Here is a 17,829-nt window from a genome sequence, read left to right as displayed (position 1 = left end):
GTGTTATTTTGTTTCAACGTGACCTGGGTCCGTGTTTCTAGTTTCAGGTAAATATGAATAGGAAGGAGTTTGGGACAAACTTGAAGAAAAAAGTACTTTCCTAAGGTAAAGGGGACTGACTGCGCCATCGCCATCTTGTAGGAAGTGGGTGGGAGGGCAGACTGACAGGAGGCAGGTTTGCCTCCCTCCCCGTTCCCCTCTGAAGACAGAGGCTGCTGACCCAGTTTGGCCTCTCTTGCATCTGCGGGAAGAACAGACTCTGCTGCCAAGGACAGGCCCTTCTTGAACTTGGGTGATGCAATGACTGCTCTCAGCCATAATTTTTGTTCTGTGTGGTCACCTCCCTGGACATGAAAAGAGCCCAGTCAGTACTTCACGTCATCCTGTTACACAAAGTCCTTGGATAAGACTTTTGGGTCCTTGCAGAGACCAGTTATATGTTCCTGTCAGTAAATGCTGTCCCATGTTTGTTTCTGGCCCTACGCCCCAGGCTTACAAAGTGTGTACACATGGCCATATTCACCTGTGCATTCCTAAAACTCCCAGTCCCCTGCCCTTTCACGTGGCCTTGCCAGACTTCCTTCCACAGGTGGCCTCCCAATGGAGTGTCTTATTTTGGTTTTTTCCCCGTCTCCCAAAAGGTAGGAGCCAGGACGCTATTAAACTCTAAAACCAAAATAGTGATTCCCCAGTGTCACAGGCGAGGCAGGGGCAGTGTCATATCTCAAAGTGTTGATCTGCATGTTTCTGCGTACCTTTTCCTCTGGGTAATTGCTCTGGGATTCCAAATTCCATCTCCTCCTGGCCCAGCCCACAGCAAAGCAGAAACCCAGACTCAGATGATGAGCTGGTTTAAGTGAATGCTCAGTGTATGCAGACAAAAACATTTTCTCCACCCCATAAGCTAGATTGGAGTGGCCTGGGGGAAGGAGAGGAAAAGGGGTAAACAGGACTTCAGAGGAGGGTGTGAAGGGATTACTGCTGACAAGAGCAGCTGGGAAGACGACGGCCTGGAGGGACAAAGGGTGGGGTGCCAGAACACCTGAGAGGGGAGGGCGGGCCAGAGCGGGGCCCCAGGGGAATGCAGTGGGCGGTGCTCAGGGGGAGGGGAATGCAGTGGGCGGTGCTCAGGGGGAGGGGAATGCAGTGGGCGGTGCTCAGGGGGAGGGGAATGCAGTGGGCGGTGCTCAGGGGGAGGGCCAGTTTATACCTCTGTCCTTCTTCCCTGACCCCGACTGGCCCCAGCCCAACCCTGGAGGATCAGAGACAGCCACCAGCAAGATGGGAGAAGTAAGAGGCAGGAAACCAAATGTGCTTGAGAGGATGGGAGGTGGGGAAATTCTCCATTGAGTAAGAGTCCAAACTTGCTTACACGTTGGACTGGTTTATAGCCAATGCCAGTATTACCAGTTTGATGGAGGTTCTCAACTATCTAGGTGTAAAAATGAAGTGGTTTTATTTTTCTCATAACTGCTGCTGACTGCTTTCCTGCTGGGTGGCAAGCTCCCTTAAAGACATCTCAGTTCAAAACTTCGTTTGTGATTATTTGATTGGATTGGACTTCTGAAAGCATGAATAAACAGAGAGCCCACTTACTTATTATCTAAGAGCTGCAGTGGGACCAGCCTGAAATTCCACCCAAGGGTGGGGAAAGGATGAGTCCAGAGTTTGAGTTTAAAGGGACACCTTACTGGGATGCATGTGTTCAGCAAACTGGTTAAAATTACCCCGTGGGCAAGAATATTTTTCTATTTATTTGTATTGCTTCCTGAATGAATTAATTATTGGTCCAAGTTATTCATCCATTTTTTTTTTTCTCTTCAGGACTTAATGATTTTCTAATTAGTTTGCCTGAGCGTTTTATGCATGAAGGCTATTAACTCTTTGTCATATTGGTGGCAAATACTTTTTCCTGATTTGCCCTTTGCCTTTTAATTAATGTTTTTTGATGCTTTATAAATATTTATGACTACACATTTGATTGTTTTAAAACTTAGGTAATTCTTTCCCATCTTATAACCAATAGTCAACAAAATGTTAATGGTGGGGGGCTTCCCTGGTGGCACAGTGGTTGAGGGTCCACCTGCCGATGCAGGGGACACGGGTTCGTGCCCCGGTCCGGGAAGATCCCACATGCCGTGGAGCGGCTGGGCCCGTGAGCCATGGCCGCTGAGCCTGCGCGTCCGGAGCCTGTGCTCCACAACGGGAGAGGCCACAACAGTGAGAGGCCCGCGTACCGCAAAAAAAAAAAAAAAAAAAATGTTAATGGGGATTTTTTTCCCCGGGGTTGAGATAGTGAATGATTTTGTGTGTGTGTGTGTGTGTGTGTGTGTGTGTGTGTGTGGTTGTTATAATTTCTGTACTTTACTTTTAATAGCAAACAAGTAGTTTTTTATAACAAGGAAATAAATCCCACCGTTACAGAAGCAGTGCAGCGTGTGCTGTGCAGTTACCTGCATTCTGCTCCAGGCTTTCCTTGATGCCGTCCAAGAGCTCCTGAGCATCCTCCACGGTCTCCTCTTCTCCCTCCTCTTCACCTTCTTCTTCTCCTCCTTCCCCTACATCCTTCGGTGTAATGATCGCCTCCTACATACCACAGGGATATTCAAATCAGATGATGCCCTGCATTGATTGGCTGCTCATAAATCATCTGGTGAGTGATCCTGGAAAAGGCTGGTACCCAAACAAGGGAGGTGCTCAAGGACAGCTGTGCAAAAGTGGTCAGGATGCGTCTATCTATCTACGAAGACAGATAAGAGCCTCGGGGGTTTTCTTACTCTATTTTAGGAGAATAATCTACTTCTATGCTAACGCCAGAACTACTTAAGAATCAACACTTTTCTAGGAATTCCCTGGTGGTCCAGTGGTTAGGACTCCGAGCTTCCACTGCAGGGGGCCCAGGTTGGATCCCTGGTTGGGTAAGTAATCCTAATCCTGCAAGCTGCATGATGCAGCCAAAAAACAAACAAACAAACAAAAAAGAATCAACACTTTTCCAAGTATCAGGTTGGATCTTACTTGGGGGGCACACATTTTGTAGAAATCAAGACTTTTAATAATCACCTTTGGAAATGTACCTCAGTACCTACCATTCCCAATAAAATGATAAAAAGCAGCTATTTGGGGAGAAGGAGGGACAGCAGAGCACAGAGAATTTTCAGGGCAGTGAAAACTACTCTGGGGACTTCTCTGGTGGCTCAGTGGTTAGGAGTCTGCCTGCCAATGCAGGGGACACGGGTTCGAGCCCTGGTCTGGGAAGATCCCACATGCTGCGGAGCAACTAAGCCCGTGTGCCACAACTGCTGAGCCGGTGCTCTACAGCCTTCGAGGCACAACTACTGAAGCCCACGCACCTAGAGCCTTTGCTCCACAACAAGAGAAGCCACGGCGATGAGAAGCCCGTGCACTGCAATGAAGACCCAATACAGCCAAAAATAAATAAATAAATAAATTAATTAAAAAAAAAAAAAAAAAAAAAAAAAAACTACTCTGTATGATACTATAATGGTGGACACATTTCATTATACATTTGTCCAAACCCATAGAATGTACAACAGCAAGAGTGAACCCTAATGTCAACTATGGACTTTAGGTGATCTGATATGTGAATATAAATTCATCGATGTAACAGATGTGCCACTCTGGTGGGGTTTAATGATAATGGGGGAGGTTGCCTGTGCAAGGGGTAGGGGATGTAGGGGAAATCTCTGTACCTTCCTCTCAACTTTGCTGTGAACCTAAAACTGCACTAAGAAAATAGTCTTTTTTTTTTAAGCTGTTGATAAACGGTCTGATAATACCCTGAGAAATACATCAAGAATAAAAAAAACCTGTGTATATATCCGAAAAAAACAAAAACACTAATTCAAAATGATATGTGCACCCCAAAGTTCATAGCAGCATTATTTACAGTAGCCAAAATATGGAAGCAGACTAACTTCCATTAACAGATAAATGGATAAACAAGATATGGTGTGTGTGTGTGTGTGTATATATATATATATATACACACACATACTCATACATACAATGGAATACTACTCAGCCATAAAAAAGAATGAAGTGTTGCCATTTGCAGCAACATGGATGGACTTGGAGGGCATTATGCTAAGTGAAATAAGTCAGACAGAGTAAGACAAATATTGTATGATATCACTTATATGTGGAATCTAAAAAATACAACTAGTGTATATAACAAAAAGGAAGCAGACTCACAGATGTAGAGAACAAACTAGTGGTTACTGGTGAGGAGACGGAAGGGGAAATGGGCTAGGTAGGGGGAGGGGATTAAGAGGTACAAACTATTAGGTATAAAATAAACTACAATAAGGATATATCGTACAACATGGGGAATGTAGACAATGCATCTTAATAACTATAAATGGAGTGTAAGCTTTAAAAATTGTGAATCACTACACTGTACACCTGTAAGTTATATAATATTGTACATCAACTATACTTCAATTAAAAAAAAAAGAATAAAGAAAAAAATGAAAATGTTCCAGTCAATAGAGAGAATGCAAGATATATTTTGAGCAACAGCTGGAGAAAGACTAAATTTTAAGGGCGACCCATGAAAGACGCTTCCAGAGGAAAAGTCATGTGGGTTTCTGTGTTTCCATAATGGAGCCAACAACAAAATCCAATTAAAATAACAAATCTCTTTGTAGGATATGCCATGGAAAATTAGTGATTTCTTAATTATGACTAAGACAAAGCATTTTTAAAATATAAAAATTCACAGTAAAGTAGTTAAAAGTGTTACCAGTTTTGCTATGGCTTCGGAAATGACATCCTTCAATTTAATGTGATGCAGTTTGTAGTATTTGGACAACACTTCAGCGATGCTGGATTTTCCCACAGCAGGAGGGCCAAGAATGCAAATTTTGATGGGCTAAAAGAGGAGAATAAGCATCATACAGGGAGCTCTGAACCATCTGTAGCTAGACAGTGTTCGCTATTTCAAGGGTCGCAGCCCTTTTAAGTCTCGGGATCCTGCAGGCTGACTCTCACTCCTCCATCAATACCCCAGAGTCGGGCTTCCCTGGTGGCGCAGTGGTTGAGAGTCCGCCTGCCGATGCAGGGGACACGGGTTCGTGCCCCGGTCCGGGAAGATCCCACATGCCGCAGAGCGGCTGGGCCCGTGAGCCATGGCCGCTGAGCCTGCGCGTCCGGAGCCTGTGCTCCGCAATGGGAGAGGCCACAACAGTGAGAGGCCTGCATACCGCAAAAAAAAATAAAAAATAAAAAATAAAAAAATAAATAAATAAATAAAAATAAAAAAATAAATGAAAACAGTTAATTTATCCTAGTTTTTAAAAATACACTCATTTTTTAATTTTATTTTTTATTAGTTATCTATCTTATACATATTAGTGTATATATGTCAATCCCAATCTCCCAGTTCATTCTACCACCACCACCCCACCCCTGAACCCCCTGCTTTCCCGCCCTTGGTGTCCATACGTTTGTTCTCTACATCTGAAAAATGCACTCATTTAAAAAAAAGTTTCTAGAAGCTCATCACATTCATAACTGGTGAGCAAATGTTTGTTTATTTCTAATAGAAATAAAAACATCAGTGACAAATAGTCATTTCTTTCAAAATGGTCCAAACAGTTGTGAAACTAAAGCCTGGTATTTTGCAAGGCAATTTTTAAATTTATTTTATTTTATTTTTATTTTTATTTTTTGTGGTATGCGGGCCTCTCACTGTTGTGGCCTCTCCCGTTGTGGAGCACAGGCTCCGGACGCACAAGCTCAGCAGCCATGGCTCATGGGCCCAGCCGCTCCGCGGCATGCGAGATCCTCCCGGACCGGGGCACGAACCCATGTCCCCTGCGTCGGCAGGCAGACTCTTAACCACTGCGCCACCAGGGAAGCCCAAATTTTTTAAATTTTAAATTTAAAAAAAATTTTTTTTTAAATCATGCCATTGAAAAGCATTTCCATGGACAGAGTGTCCATGTGCTTAAAGACTACATACTTGCATGCACAGAGCTGGTTATCGTTATTATTGCTACTAACATTATTATTATTACTACTACTATTGTTATTATTACTATTTGTCAGATGAGGAAGCCAAGGCTGTGAAGGGAGTGAGGAGGGCTACTGCAGTGGTGCTGGGTGAGGCATGGTGGGCGTGAACAACCCTGTCTGCTTAGGGACAGGCTCTCTCAGGGTGATGGCAATGACCAAGACGGCGGGCAGTGGAGGGTGGCAGCGGTCAGGAGAGCATCTCTGGAGCTGAGTATTGATGGACAGGGCTGGGCTCCGAGGTAGGCATGGTGCAGTCACCAAGGCCTGAGGTCCGGCTGTCAACTGGGCAGGTTCATGTGCCTTGTTTCATCCACACACCAAGGGAGGATCTGTCTCCTGGGGTAAGCTCACCTCATCCGGGTACAAAACCAGAATGGTGGTTTATTCAGTTATAATGAGAAGTAGGGTTGCCACTGAACTCAGAACACTCCAAGTGCACGTGTCTGGCACATTTACCCCTCAAGGCAGACACATTTAGAAAGTAGCTTGATGAGCTTTGATCAGACCATGGAGAGTTGGATGAATGGACTGCTGAATGGTGTTAGGTCAAGGTGATTGGATGCACCTGTCTCTGCACAGGGATGACTTTGCCTTGCTAAAGGAACTGGAGTTGTGGAGGCCCTTGGCTTGAGGCTCCATCTTGCTGGATGTCACTGGTGTGGCACTGTCTACATTGTCCTTGGTCGTGTTTCCTCTTCTATGCTGCCAAGCTGACCAATGCCCCCAGGGATGGATAGACTCAGTTTAATTTTTAGATATGCTTACTCCTTCTATCATGTCCTGTCCAGTTTTGCTAATCAGGAACCATATGGTCTCTTTAAGGTGTCTTGTCCCATCTCTACTCTGACTGGGTGTTGTTTTACGTTGACCCACAAATGACAATACTAGTCTAACCTCTCAGGTTGCTCTGTGCCTCGGGACAGCCTCCAAGTAGAGCCATCGTGGGTGTCTCAGATGCTTAAAAGGATCATTGTTTCTTTTTTTTTTAATTTTTAAAAAAACTTTTTGGCCGTGCCACACAGCATGTGGGATCTTAGTTCTCCAGCCAGGGATCAAACCCGTGCCCCCTGCAATGGAAGCACTGGAAGTTCAGAGTCTTAACCACTGAACCACCAGGGAAGTCTCGGGTCATTGTTTCTTTTGTAAAGTGGTACATCTTTTTTTTTTTAATTACTTAATTAAAATTTTTTTTTAATTTTTTCTTTCTAGTTTTTAAAGTGGCACATCTTTTACTGATTCTCAACAAGGCATGCTTTTCAGGAGAATATTGTTCTTAGGATACAATGGCAACTCTACTTGCTTTTATGCAGTATTTCCATGCACGATGGCAATTCAACTATGATGGCACCTGTTACTCATAGACTATAGTTTTCAAAATGCCTTCTCATGTCATATTTACTCTCATCTTTGGAATGCCTCCCTGGGATAAATCCAAAGATGTGGGCAAGTGCTGCATTTACCTGATTTCAGAGAGGGGTGTGTGGAGGCTCCCAGAGTAAGGCCATTCTAGCTAAATTGGCATCTTAGCTAATTTGAATCCCTGACTAGCTGTGTGACCTTGAAGAAATTGCTCCATCTTCTGAGCCTTGGTTTCCTCATCTATATATGTAGATAAGAATATCTATGAAAAGTTGTGGTGATTAAAATGACTGGCAAATCCCCTGGCCAACAAGAAAAGATCAAAGTAATCATCAGATGTCCCCACCTGCTACCTACCCTTTTCCAGATGTATACCCGGGGTGAAACAGGCAGACCAGTAAGGTACCAGACATTTTCCCTTATAGGGACAACTCTGTGACAGTCAGTCTGGGGCTTACTATCATGTTCAATTTGTGTCAAGCATAACAATCATCTCTGTCAACTTAAAAATTTTTAATATTCGATTGGCAAGTATCAATAGAATATAGAGGTAGATTTTTTTGGCCTGGGCAATAGGTCAGATTTGAAAAAAAAACTTGAGGGAATTCCCTGGCGGTCCGGTGGTTAGGACTCCACACTTTCACTGCAGGGGGCACGGGTTTGATCCCTGGTTGGGGAATTAGGATCCCTCAAGCTGCGTGGTGTGGCCAAAAAAAAAAAAAAAGATTGAAAAAGAACTTGAATTGAGAAATTCAGACATTTGAAAAAGTACTTTCATTGGTGTAATTACACCAAAAGTTTCATTTACTTTGCTTAAATCAGACGTTTAAACAGGAAGTGGTTATAGTTACCAATAATCTTCTGCTTTGCTTGTACTCTTTGAGGATACTGTTGATATTTTCCACAAATCCTGCTTGGGCGAACCATCGAATGTTAAACTTTTCCTTCACAAAGAGTGTTTCCATTCTCAAATTGACCAGTAAATGGTCAATATCCTCTTGCTAAGAGATAAAGGAACATTAGAGATTTGTCCTTTCCCCCCCACCACTTGAGAGTTATAACAAACCCAAATCACTGAAGTTACTGAAGAAAAAAATATGAACACATTCACTAAACATGGCCGTCAACGAAGGCAGCTCTAAGTTTTGACAGAGCACCTGCTGTGAGACTCTGTGACCCTAAACTTCCCTCACATCTGCACTCTTGTGGTGGGCAGCAACCTGGCTTGTACAGTGACACAAGCAACTCAAAGAGTAGGGAGATACTAGAAGCCCAAGTGGAAGGCTTCCTTCTTCCTTTTTTTTTTTTTTTACAAATTTTAATACTACCTATTTTTTGAGTAGTGCAATCACACGGTTCAAAATCCAAAAGAACAAAAAGTATAGGGGAAACTTATACACACTACCATATATAAAATAGATAACCAACAGGACCTACTGTATAGCACAGGGAACTCTACTTAGTATTTTGTAATAACCTATAAGGGAAAAGGATCTGGAAAACAAATATATATGAATAACTGAATCACTTTGCTGTACACCTGAAACTAACACAACATTGGAAATCAACTAGACTTCAATTAAAAAGAAACAGTAGAGGGGAAAGCACTCCCTTTGGTCCCCATCTCCACCCACCCAGTTCTGCTCCTCAGAGGCAACCAATGATATCAGTTCTTTCAGAAACATGTTCCAATGCACCGTTTTGTTGCAATTTATTCCTAAACATATTATATTCTAAAACAAGCTGGAAGAATGCACTGTATGACTAAAACTGTACTTTCGTTGCTGCTGTGATGGAATCAGAAATTCAGCCTCCTGTTTGAATTTTTGAAAGAGGCCAAAGAAAGCAACACCCAGTGTTTGTAGAGCATTTTACACAACAGACAGCTTTCAAATACATTTTCTGACCACAACCTCGGAGGGTTTTTCAAAAAAAGAAAAAACAAAAAACCACAGGCTCACAGAGCTGAAGAGGAAGTTGCGATAGCTAAGACTGCCAGCTGTGCAGGAGGAGGTGAAAGGAACTTGGAAGCCAGGTCTTCTGACTCCAAATCCCTCAAGAACCAACACCTTTAGGACAAGAGTAGAAAAAAAAAGAATCTCTTATATACTAACGGTTAAGTCCTTGGTTAGGAAAGCATTTTCTTTGGGTACTTTCTGGATTTTCCCAGGGCCAGTACTTTTACTGATGCACTGTTAGAGAAAAATAGAAATATTATTTGGTTGACCTGTAAGGTTTCAATATAAAATTTCTCAAATGAATATAAACATAACTGAATACAAAAAAAAAATTTGCCAAGCAACTGGGGAGAGCACTGAGGGTGTTCACTGGTGTATTTGTTGCACATGTAGCTAAAGAGCACAGAGATGAATAAGGCCCGATCTCTGCCCTCAGGGGGCCCCCGGTCTGAAAAGGGAGAGACAGATGCTTGTGTGTATTGTCTGATGCTGGGCGTCTGGAAAAGAGGGGCTTGTCCACGGGGGAGGTGGGATGGAGCCAGGAGGGTGCAGAGGAAGATGTCTGAGCCAAATCTTAAGAATTAGTAGTGGTGGCCAAGGAAAGGGTGAGAGAAGGCCACACTGGCTGGGCCGGCTGGGCCATAAGGTGACAGGTGGCTTTAGCCAGAGCAGCCCAGATAGGAAAGGGGACCCTCAGAGACCCAGAGCTCCTGGAAGCCGCCATAGGTTTGGTGAACTTGACCATATGAGTACTTTGGGGAACAAGTCACAGATAGATTTTAGTAGTGCGGTGTGTGATTTGTGTGTGTGTGAGTCCTACAGTAGACTTTTTTTTGCTCCCCTCTGTGCATATACTGGAGAAAAAAACATTGTGGTTGTAATTTCCCAATACATATACTGCAGATACAAATAGCAAGCTTGGGTTTGAGGATATTGTATTTTAGGAGTCCCCGGTCTTGTTAGCACTCCTGATCCCATAATTATAATACTTTGGCGAGGGCGGTAGGGGGGAGGGTAAAATGATTTAAGAGATGCCATCCAATCTGGGATGACATGGCCATACCTTGACAAAGTCTTCCAGAGTATGAACTGACTCGTCCACAGCCACCAGGTAATGGAACTTTGGCACATGGTCTATGACGTTCTGTATCACTCTGCAGACCGCCAGGGAACATCATCCCCAGAGGGAATAAACAAAGGAGATGTAGTAAATAGAATTCAATGGATGCCACCCCCATGGACCAGATGCTGGGTTTGGTGATTTAGCAATTATCTTATTTTCCAACAAGGTCAGGGTTGGGATGATGGTCCCCACTCTACAGTGAAGGAAGCTGGTAAAGAGTTAAGTGACATTTCCTGGGCTGAAGAGCTAATGGGAAGGTAGAAGGGCCGGGATTGGAAGCCAGTCCACCTGGCTCCAGATTCGCCCCAAGTACAAGAGTTAGCTGAGCCCCGACAGGACTTGCGTTGATGAAGTCCGCTTACCCAGTGGCTCATTAAAGTCCCAAAACAATGCTTTGGGGAAGGTGTTTCACAAAGTAAAACACAGATTCACAGAAGCTGTGGCTCCTTAAGTCACACAGCACGGAGTGGCTTAGATTTCCTACTCTGGATTAATTATGAATGATGGCCAACGTGTCTGAGGGCTTAACCCCGTCAGGCCTGTGCTGTGGGCTTTCCAGGTGTTACCCCGTGGAATTCTCAGAACAACCCTATCAGGTAAGGCTATTATCATCCGCATCTCACAAATGAGAAAATCAGACCCAAAGGGGTTAAGCAACTTTCCCAAATTCACACAGCTAGTGAGAGGCAGGACAGGGATTGGAATACAGATGAAAAAAGTTCCAGAGAAACAATAGTGAATGGAAAACTGTCCCAAGACTGTAGATTCTACCTCCATCTCAGCTTCCTTTTCAGTCAAACGAAAATAAAGCAAACGCACCTGTCTAAATATCCATTTCATATTTGTTTTATATTAATTTCACAGAACATTTCCTCTTGTAGCTTCTTTCTTTGTTAAATAGTTGACAGTCTTCAAGAAGCTTGTGGAAAAAAATGCTACCGCAAGGGCCCCCGAGTCCTTGTGTAATGGGAATAATTTAATTAATTTAATAATGTATGATTCTTTCACAACTTTAAAACCTGATAATGTAATCATGCAAAATCTCTGCAGGCAAAAAGGGTCTGTGTCAGCCCTGCCGTGTCCAGTGTCAATGTTGGCTGGAGCAGATCCAGGTTTTATGTGGAGTCTGAAGCTTAGACAACTTAGGGGATCCCTCTTTGAGAACAATAAGAAAAATGAAGTTTAGGGTCATGCAAGGGACCCATGCAGGGGAGGGTCTTGAAGCTTAAGCTTCATTGTTTCCCAGTAAATCTGTAAATCCGCTTGGGATTGAGACTAATTTAATAGTGGCTGGTGGATGGGAGAAAGAGGGGGGAATCTAGAAACCAGAAAGAATCTCAGAGAGGTGCTGCTCCCTCCTGTGGGGTGAGCCGAGGGGTTGACAGAATAAAGCCCCTGGAACTCGACATGTAGAAGCAATGAACTGCAAATAAAGTGAAACTTATCTTTGACTTAGTGTTTAAGTAAGTGTCTGCAAAGAAGGAGAAGGGGACCTGGGGATACTCTGTGAGTCTGAAAAACACGTGTTAACATCACTTAACAATTGCCACAAAAAAAAAGAAAAAAAGCTTCTGGTTTATAGTTCACAGATTTCTGGAATTTAAGTTGGTGGGCTGGACATATCAATCTCATCTGGGACAAAGGACCAGGTCCCCAGAATGCATATAAAGAGTTCATTTCCCATATTGGAAGACATGCTATTCTGCTGGTAAGGTTTCTAAAAGGTGAACTTGAACTTGCTATCAGAAGTGTGGAGCATTTAGGTGATGGACACTATTTCATCAGATGCAAAGTGGAGATGATAAAAGTACCTTCTGCTTAGGGTTGTTGTGAAGAAGAAATACAATAATACACGTGGGGGTCTTAGCACTCGGTAAGAAACAAGCACGGTAGTCAGCTAATTCTCGGGAAGTCATATATCTGGTAGAATACTTACCCTGCTAGATCAAGAACATGAATTGCTGGAATTACATTTGTTCCATCTCCAAAAACTGGTAATGCAGGGACCTCACCCAACCAAGCTAGCTAAAAGAAAGAAAAGCAAAAGCATATTTTCCCCAGTTATGTGTGCCTGACTATTACAGCTCACAGACAGAGCCATAGTCAGAGGCATCCAAAAAGATCTATCTATCCGATGAAATAATAGCCTCAAGATGTTTTGTAAATCAGTTCTGATGAGATTTAGTTGCTGATCAAATCCTATTAAGAGAAATAAAGTGCAACCTCAGGGCTGAAATACTTTTCAAGAAATCATAATCTCATCAGCTGTCTTTAGTGGTCATCTACATAGAAAGAAAATACTTTAGTATGCATGGTGTCTTTAATTCTCATAAAAGTGAGAATTAAAATTTAAAATTACCCCCACTGGCTGGGGGTAATTATCATCAGTTTGTAGATGAAATGCTTAGTGGATAAAGTATCCTCCAGGACATTACACTTCCAATGAGTCCCTTTGACTGGATTTGAACCCTGATCTTCAGAGTCCAAATCCTTGTCTTTTCCCTTCATTAAATATTTCAGTAAATAAATAGATAGTCTGGGTACTGTTTAACTGTCATGTACTAGATGATTTTATATCGCTTTTCAAGAGTGAAAGAGGTAGGGGTGGGGCCACAGCAGACCACTGGCTCTTGTAAGATATTTTGGACTTGGGGAAACCATTGAAGGGCTTTAAGCAGGGAAGTGACATCACTGGATTTGCTTTGGTTGCCTTGTGAAGGGCTGATGGGAAGTAAGAGTTTAAATGAAGAGATGGAGGTCATGACAGCTGAGGACAAGAGAGGGTTTCTCCTAGCCTTTGGGTGGGGAGTTGGAGGCGTTGGGTTGGAGAGAAGGGAGGTATTGGGGAGGTTGTCTCTGGAGGACTTGGGGATCTTGAGATGGATGAGAAAGAGGAAGGAGTTGGGTTCTGATTGGTGCAGCTGGGTGGAAGGTGGTCCAACTTCCTAAGGTGGGGCCCTGGAGGAGCTGCAGGTATGGGGGTGATTGTCGATGTAGTTTGGATTTGTGAAACATCCAAGTTGAGGTGATGGATCTGCAGAGTGAGAACTAAGGAGAGGGAGTCCCGCTGGAGACTGATGTTTGAGGGTCATTGGCGCCAGTCATAGGATTGAACAGCCCAACCCGGGGAAAGAGTATAGATGGAGAAGATAAGAGGGTCCCGGGCAGAGGCCTGGAAGGCCAGCCTCCGGTGGTCAGGTAGGTAAAAGGGAACTGAGCATGGACAAAGAGAAAGAGCTTTCTTTAGCTCATGCTCTTCAGCTGTCATATCTCTTGTATTAAAAACCCAACCAGCCCACCCTTTCCTGACACTTCTTTGTCTAGCTCCTGCCTTCTTTTTCTGCCCCATTTTACAGTAAAATCTCTCAGAAAGCTCCTCTGTTCTCACCGTCTCCCCTTCCTCTCTTCGTGCTCCCTCCTTGAACCTACTCATATCAGGCTTTTGTTCTACCTGATTCCGAAAATATCCAGGTCAATCCTCCGGTCTCATCTTACTTGATTATCTGCAGTGTGTGACATGGTTGGTCATTATTTTGTTTTAGAAACACTTCTTTCACGTGTCTTTTTCCACACTCCCCTCTTGGTTCACTGGGAACGCCTCCTCAGCTGCCTTTCCCGACTCCCTCCCATATCCTTGTAAATCTCCAACTATAGGAGTGTCCCAAGACTCAGTCCTCAGACCTCTTCTCTTCTCCATACTCATTCTCTAGGTGATGCCATCCAGTCTTATGGTTTTAAATTCCACCCATATGCTGATGGCTTCCAAGGTTATAACTCTAGTCCTGACGACCTCCATAATCTCCAAACACACCTCCCACCTTCCAGTGCAATGTCCCTCCCTGCTGAGTGTTGACACTTGGATGTCAGCCATCTCAAACTCAACATGTCTAAGCTGAGCTCCTGAACTTCCCACTGATTGCATACCTCGTCCTAATCTGTCCCTTCCCAGTTTTCCCCAGCTCAGTAAACAGCAACTCCCTACTTCCGGTTACTTGCACCAAAATCCTTAAAGTCACCTTTTACTTTCTTTCTGTCACCCTTATATCCAAGCTTTGAACCAATCCCATTGGCTTCATCTTCAAAACATCCCAAATCCCAACAATCTTCAGTATCTCCACCATTTCCACCCAGGTTTTAGGCACTACCCTGCTCTTGCCCCCCTACAGTAAGTACATTCTCAACTCAGCAGAAGAACAACGTTATCCTTGAAAACTTAAGACAGATTAGGCCACTTCTATGCTGAAAATAGTCTGTTTCCCAACCCACTCAGAATAAAAGCCCAAACCCTCACAATGGGCTACAAAGCTGGGATCCACCTGGCTCTTCCATCACCTCTTTGACTCCATCACCCCCCATCCTCCAGCACTTTCAGCCACATTGGTCTCCTTGCTGCACCTTAACCCAGCCAGCACGTTTCTGCCTTGGTTATTTTATTTTTTATTATTTTTTAATTTTTTGGTACGCGGGTCTCTCACCATTGTGGCCTCTCCCGTTGCGGAGCACAGGCTCCAGACGCGCAGGCTCAGCAGCCATGGCTCACGGGCCCAGCCGCTCCGCGGCATGTGGGATCCTCCCAGACTGGGGCACGAACCCGTGTCCCCTGCATCGGCAGGCGGACTCTCAACCACTGTGCCACCAGGGAAGCCCCTGCGTTGGTTCTTTGCACTTGCAGGGCCCACTGCCTTTCCCCAGGAATCCACTTAGCTGGCTCCCCTTTGCCTTTCACTGTCTGCTCAAATGTCACATCATTAGAAAGGCCTTCTTCACAGGAAAAGATGCTCAACTAATTACTAGAGAAATGCAAATCAAAACTACAATGAGTTACCACCTCACACTGGTCAGAATGGCCGTCATTAAAAAGTCTACAAAGGGCTTCCCTGGTGGCGCAGTGGTTGAGAGTCCGCCTGCCGATGTAGGGGACACGGGTTTGTGCCCCGGTCCGGGAAGATCCCACATGCCACGGAGCGGCTGGGCCCGTGAGCCATGGCCGCTGAGCCTGCATGTCCGGAGCCTGTGCTCCGCAGCGGGAGAGGCCACAACAGTGAGAGGCCCACATACTGCAAAAAAAAAAAAAAAAAAAAAAAAAGTCTACATATAACAAATGCTGGAGAGCGTGTGGAGAAAAGGGAACCCTCTTACACTGTTGGTGGGAATATAAATGGGTGCAGCCACTATGGAAAACAGTATAGAGGCTCCTCAAAAAACTAAAAATAGAGTTGCCATATGATCCAGCAATCCTGGGCGTATATCCAGACAAAACTATTACTCAAAAAGATACATGCACCCCTATGTTTATAGCAGCACTATTCACAATAGCCACGGCGTAGAAACAACCTAAATGTCCATCGATAGATGAATGAATAAAGATGTGCGACATATATACAATGGAATGCTACTCAGGCATAAAAAAGAATGAAATAATGCCATTTGCAGCAAGATGGATGGACCTAGAGATGATCATACTAAGTGAAGTAAGTCAGACAGAGAAAGACAAATACCATATGATATCACTTATATGTGGAATCTAAAACATGACACAAATGAGCTTATCTATGAAACAGAAACAGACTCACAGACATAGAGAACAGACTTGTGGTTGCCAAGGGACAGGAGGGATGGAGTGGGAGTTTGGGATTAGCAGATGCAAACTAGTATATGCAGAATGGATAAACAGCAAGGTCCTACCGTATAGCACAGGAAACTAGATTCAATATCTGGTGATTAACCATAATGGAAAAGAATATGAAAAAGATTATCTATATATATACATATATATATTTATATATATATATATATCTGAATCACTGTGCTGTACAGCAGAAATTAACACAACATTGTAAATCAACTATACTACAGTAAAATAAATATAAAAATAAAATAAAGTAAAAAAAGAAAGGCCTTCCTCAACCATCATATAAAGACATAACCCCCCAACCCTAGCCCCACATGCTCTATCTACCTTTCTCTGCTTCATTGTTTTCCAGATTATTTTTTAACCTCTGAAATACTCTGTTTACTGGCTAACTTGTTTATTATCTATCACTCTTCTTCTCCACCCACTAGAATGTAAGCTCCACGAGGGCAGGGACTTTATTATGTTGTGTTCCCAGTATCTACAATGGTTTCTGGTACATGGTAGGCACTGGATCAACATTTGTCTCACGAATGAAAGGAGATCCATTTTTTCTTTATTATTCTGAGAGTGGGAAATACAAGAAAAAGAGGTAGTTATGTTGGACATCCATATTTTCCTTAACTTTCTGCTATTAAACGGGCCTAGCCAGTATATAACCTTCGAATTGTGTAACCGTAGTGTAAAATACTTAAAAAAAAAAAGTTATAGTCATGGAAAGTCATACCTTAAAAAAAGCATGTAAGATGCCTCCTTCCATTCCATACTGAAGTCCGGCAGCAACTACGTAAGTGGCAAATTTTCTGACCTATTAGATAAAATACAAGAAAAAAGCTAAATATATTATTATGAACCACGTTGAATCAGATTATTTTTAGTGATTATTTTAAATGAGCACTTCAGTAAGTCTCATCACCTCTTTCAAGCTCCTCATGTACTGTTTAGGACAAAAAGAGTATCGCTTAAAAGGCGGGGAACTCAACCCCACTGACCACTATTAAAATTTAATTGGGACTCAGTTAAATGAAAGCCAGAGTTTATTATTTGTGAAGACTTACCACCTGTAAGTGCTATGCCGGGCACCTAAAGGCAAAGGAAGATGTAAAAATCTGTCCTTCCATGATGGTCTTTAATTACCTAGTAGGGGAGGGGGACATACATAGAACCAAGGAATTTGGTGATGGGCCTTAAGATGAGGATTTTAATAGACATGGAGTTCCCTTCATCCAGGAGGAGTTTTAGGTGCTGGGAGAATTTGCCTCAATACTCAACTATTTTTTACTGTCATCAAGGTACTAGCAGCTACACTGTGTAGAAACAGGCTTTTGGGCCTGTTGAAAAGCTTAAGGCGGAGGTAATACTTAGGGATACCTGGGCACTGATTCTCTTCCTCTGATGCTCTCCACTCTCATAATCCAATAATCACGTGGCTTTGATGATGTTTAACTTAACCATCCAGAGAGACTCATGCAATGGCTGGTGCAATTTTTTCTGTATTGCTAATGTGAGGTCCAAGTATAAAAGGTGCAATGACCAACAGAGATCTGTTTAGGTTCCATTAAACATTTGACTCATGAGCCGTCCCACTTGAGATTTTTAATCTTTGGTTAATTACATTGGGGATTTAATCTAACCTGAGAGAGTGTGATTTGTGAGCATATGTGTGCTCTGACTGGCCTCTTCTTGCTAATTCATCATCCAATTAGAATGCTGTAGTT

General features: G+C 43.3%; 1 protein-coding gene across 2 annotated transcripts in view; it reads right to left on the bottom strand.

Annotated features, from left to right (window-relative positions):
- Positions 1-17,829, bottom strand: part of AK7 (adenylate kinase 7) — a gene marked incomplete at its 5' end in the record, with an annotated part of 53,685 nt that overhangs the window by 13,367 nt on the left and 22,489 nt on the right. For both annotated transcript variants that reach the window (XM_079700019.1, XM_079700020.1), the window contains 7 exons: positions 2,454-2,586; positions 4,766-4,894; positions 8,250-8,399; positions 9,513-9,590; positions 10,420-10,510; positions 12,416-12,504; positions 16,839-16,919. In XM_079700019.1, the coding sequence (XP_079556145.1) occupies positions 2,454-2,586; positions 4,766-4,894; positions 8,250-8,399; positions 9,513-9,590; positions 10,420-10,510; positions 12,416-12,504; positions 16,839-16,919 (751 nt within the window). The remainder of the gene's footprint in view (positions 1-2,453; positions 2,587-4,765; positions 4,895-8,249; positions 8,400-9,512; positions 9,591-10,419; positions 10,511-12,415; positions 12,505-16,838; positions 16,920-17,829) is intronic.

Source organism: Hyperoodon ampullatus, assembly GCF_949752795.1.
Source record: "Hyperoodon ampullatus genome assembly, chromosome: 3".
NCBI lineage: Eukaryota > Metazoa > Chordata > Mammalia > Artiodactyla > Ziphiidae > Hyperoodon > Hyperoodon ampullatus.
The sequence above is the reverse complement of the archived record's forward strand: the minus strand, read 5'-3'. Positions and strand labels throughout refer to the sequence as shown.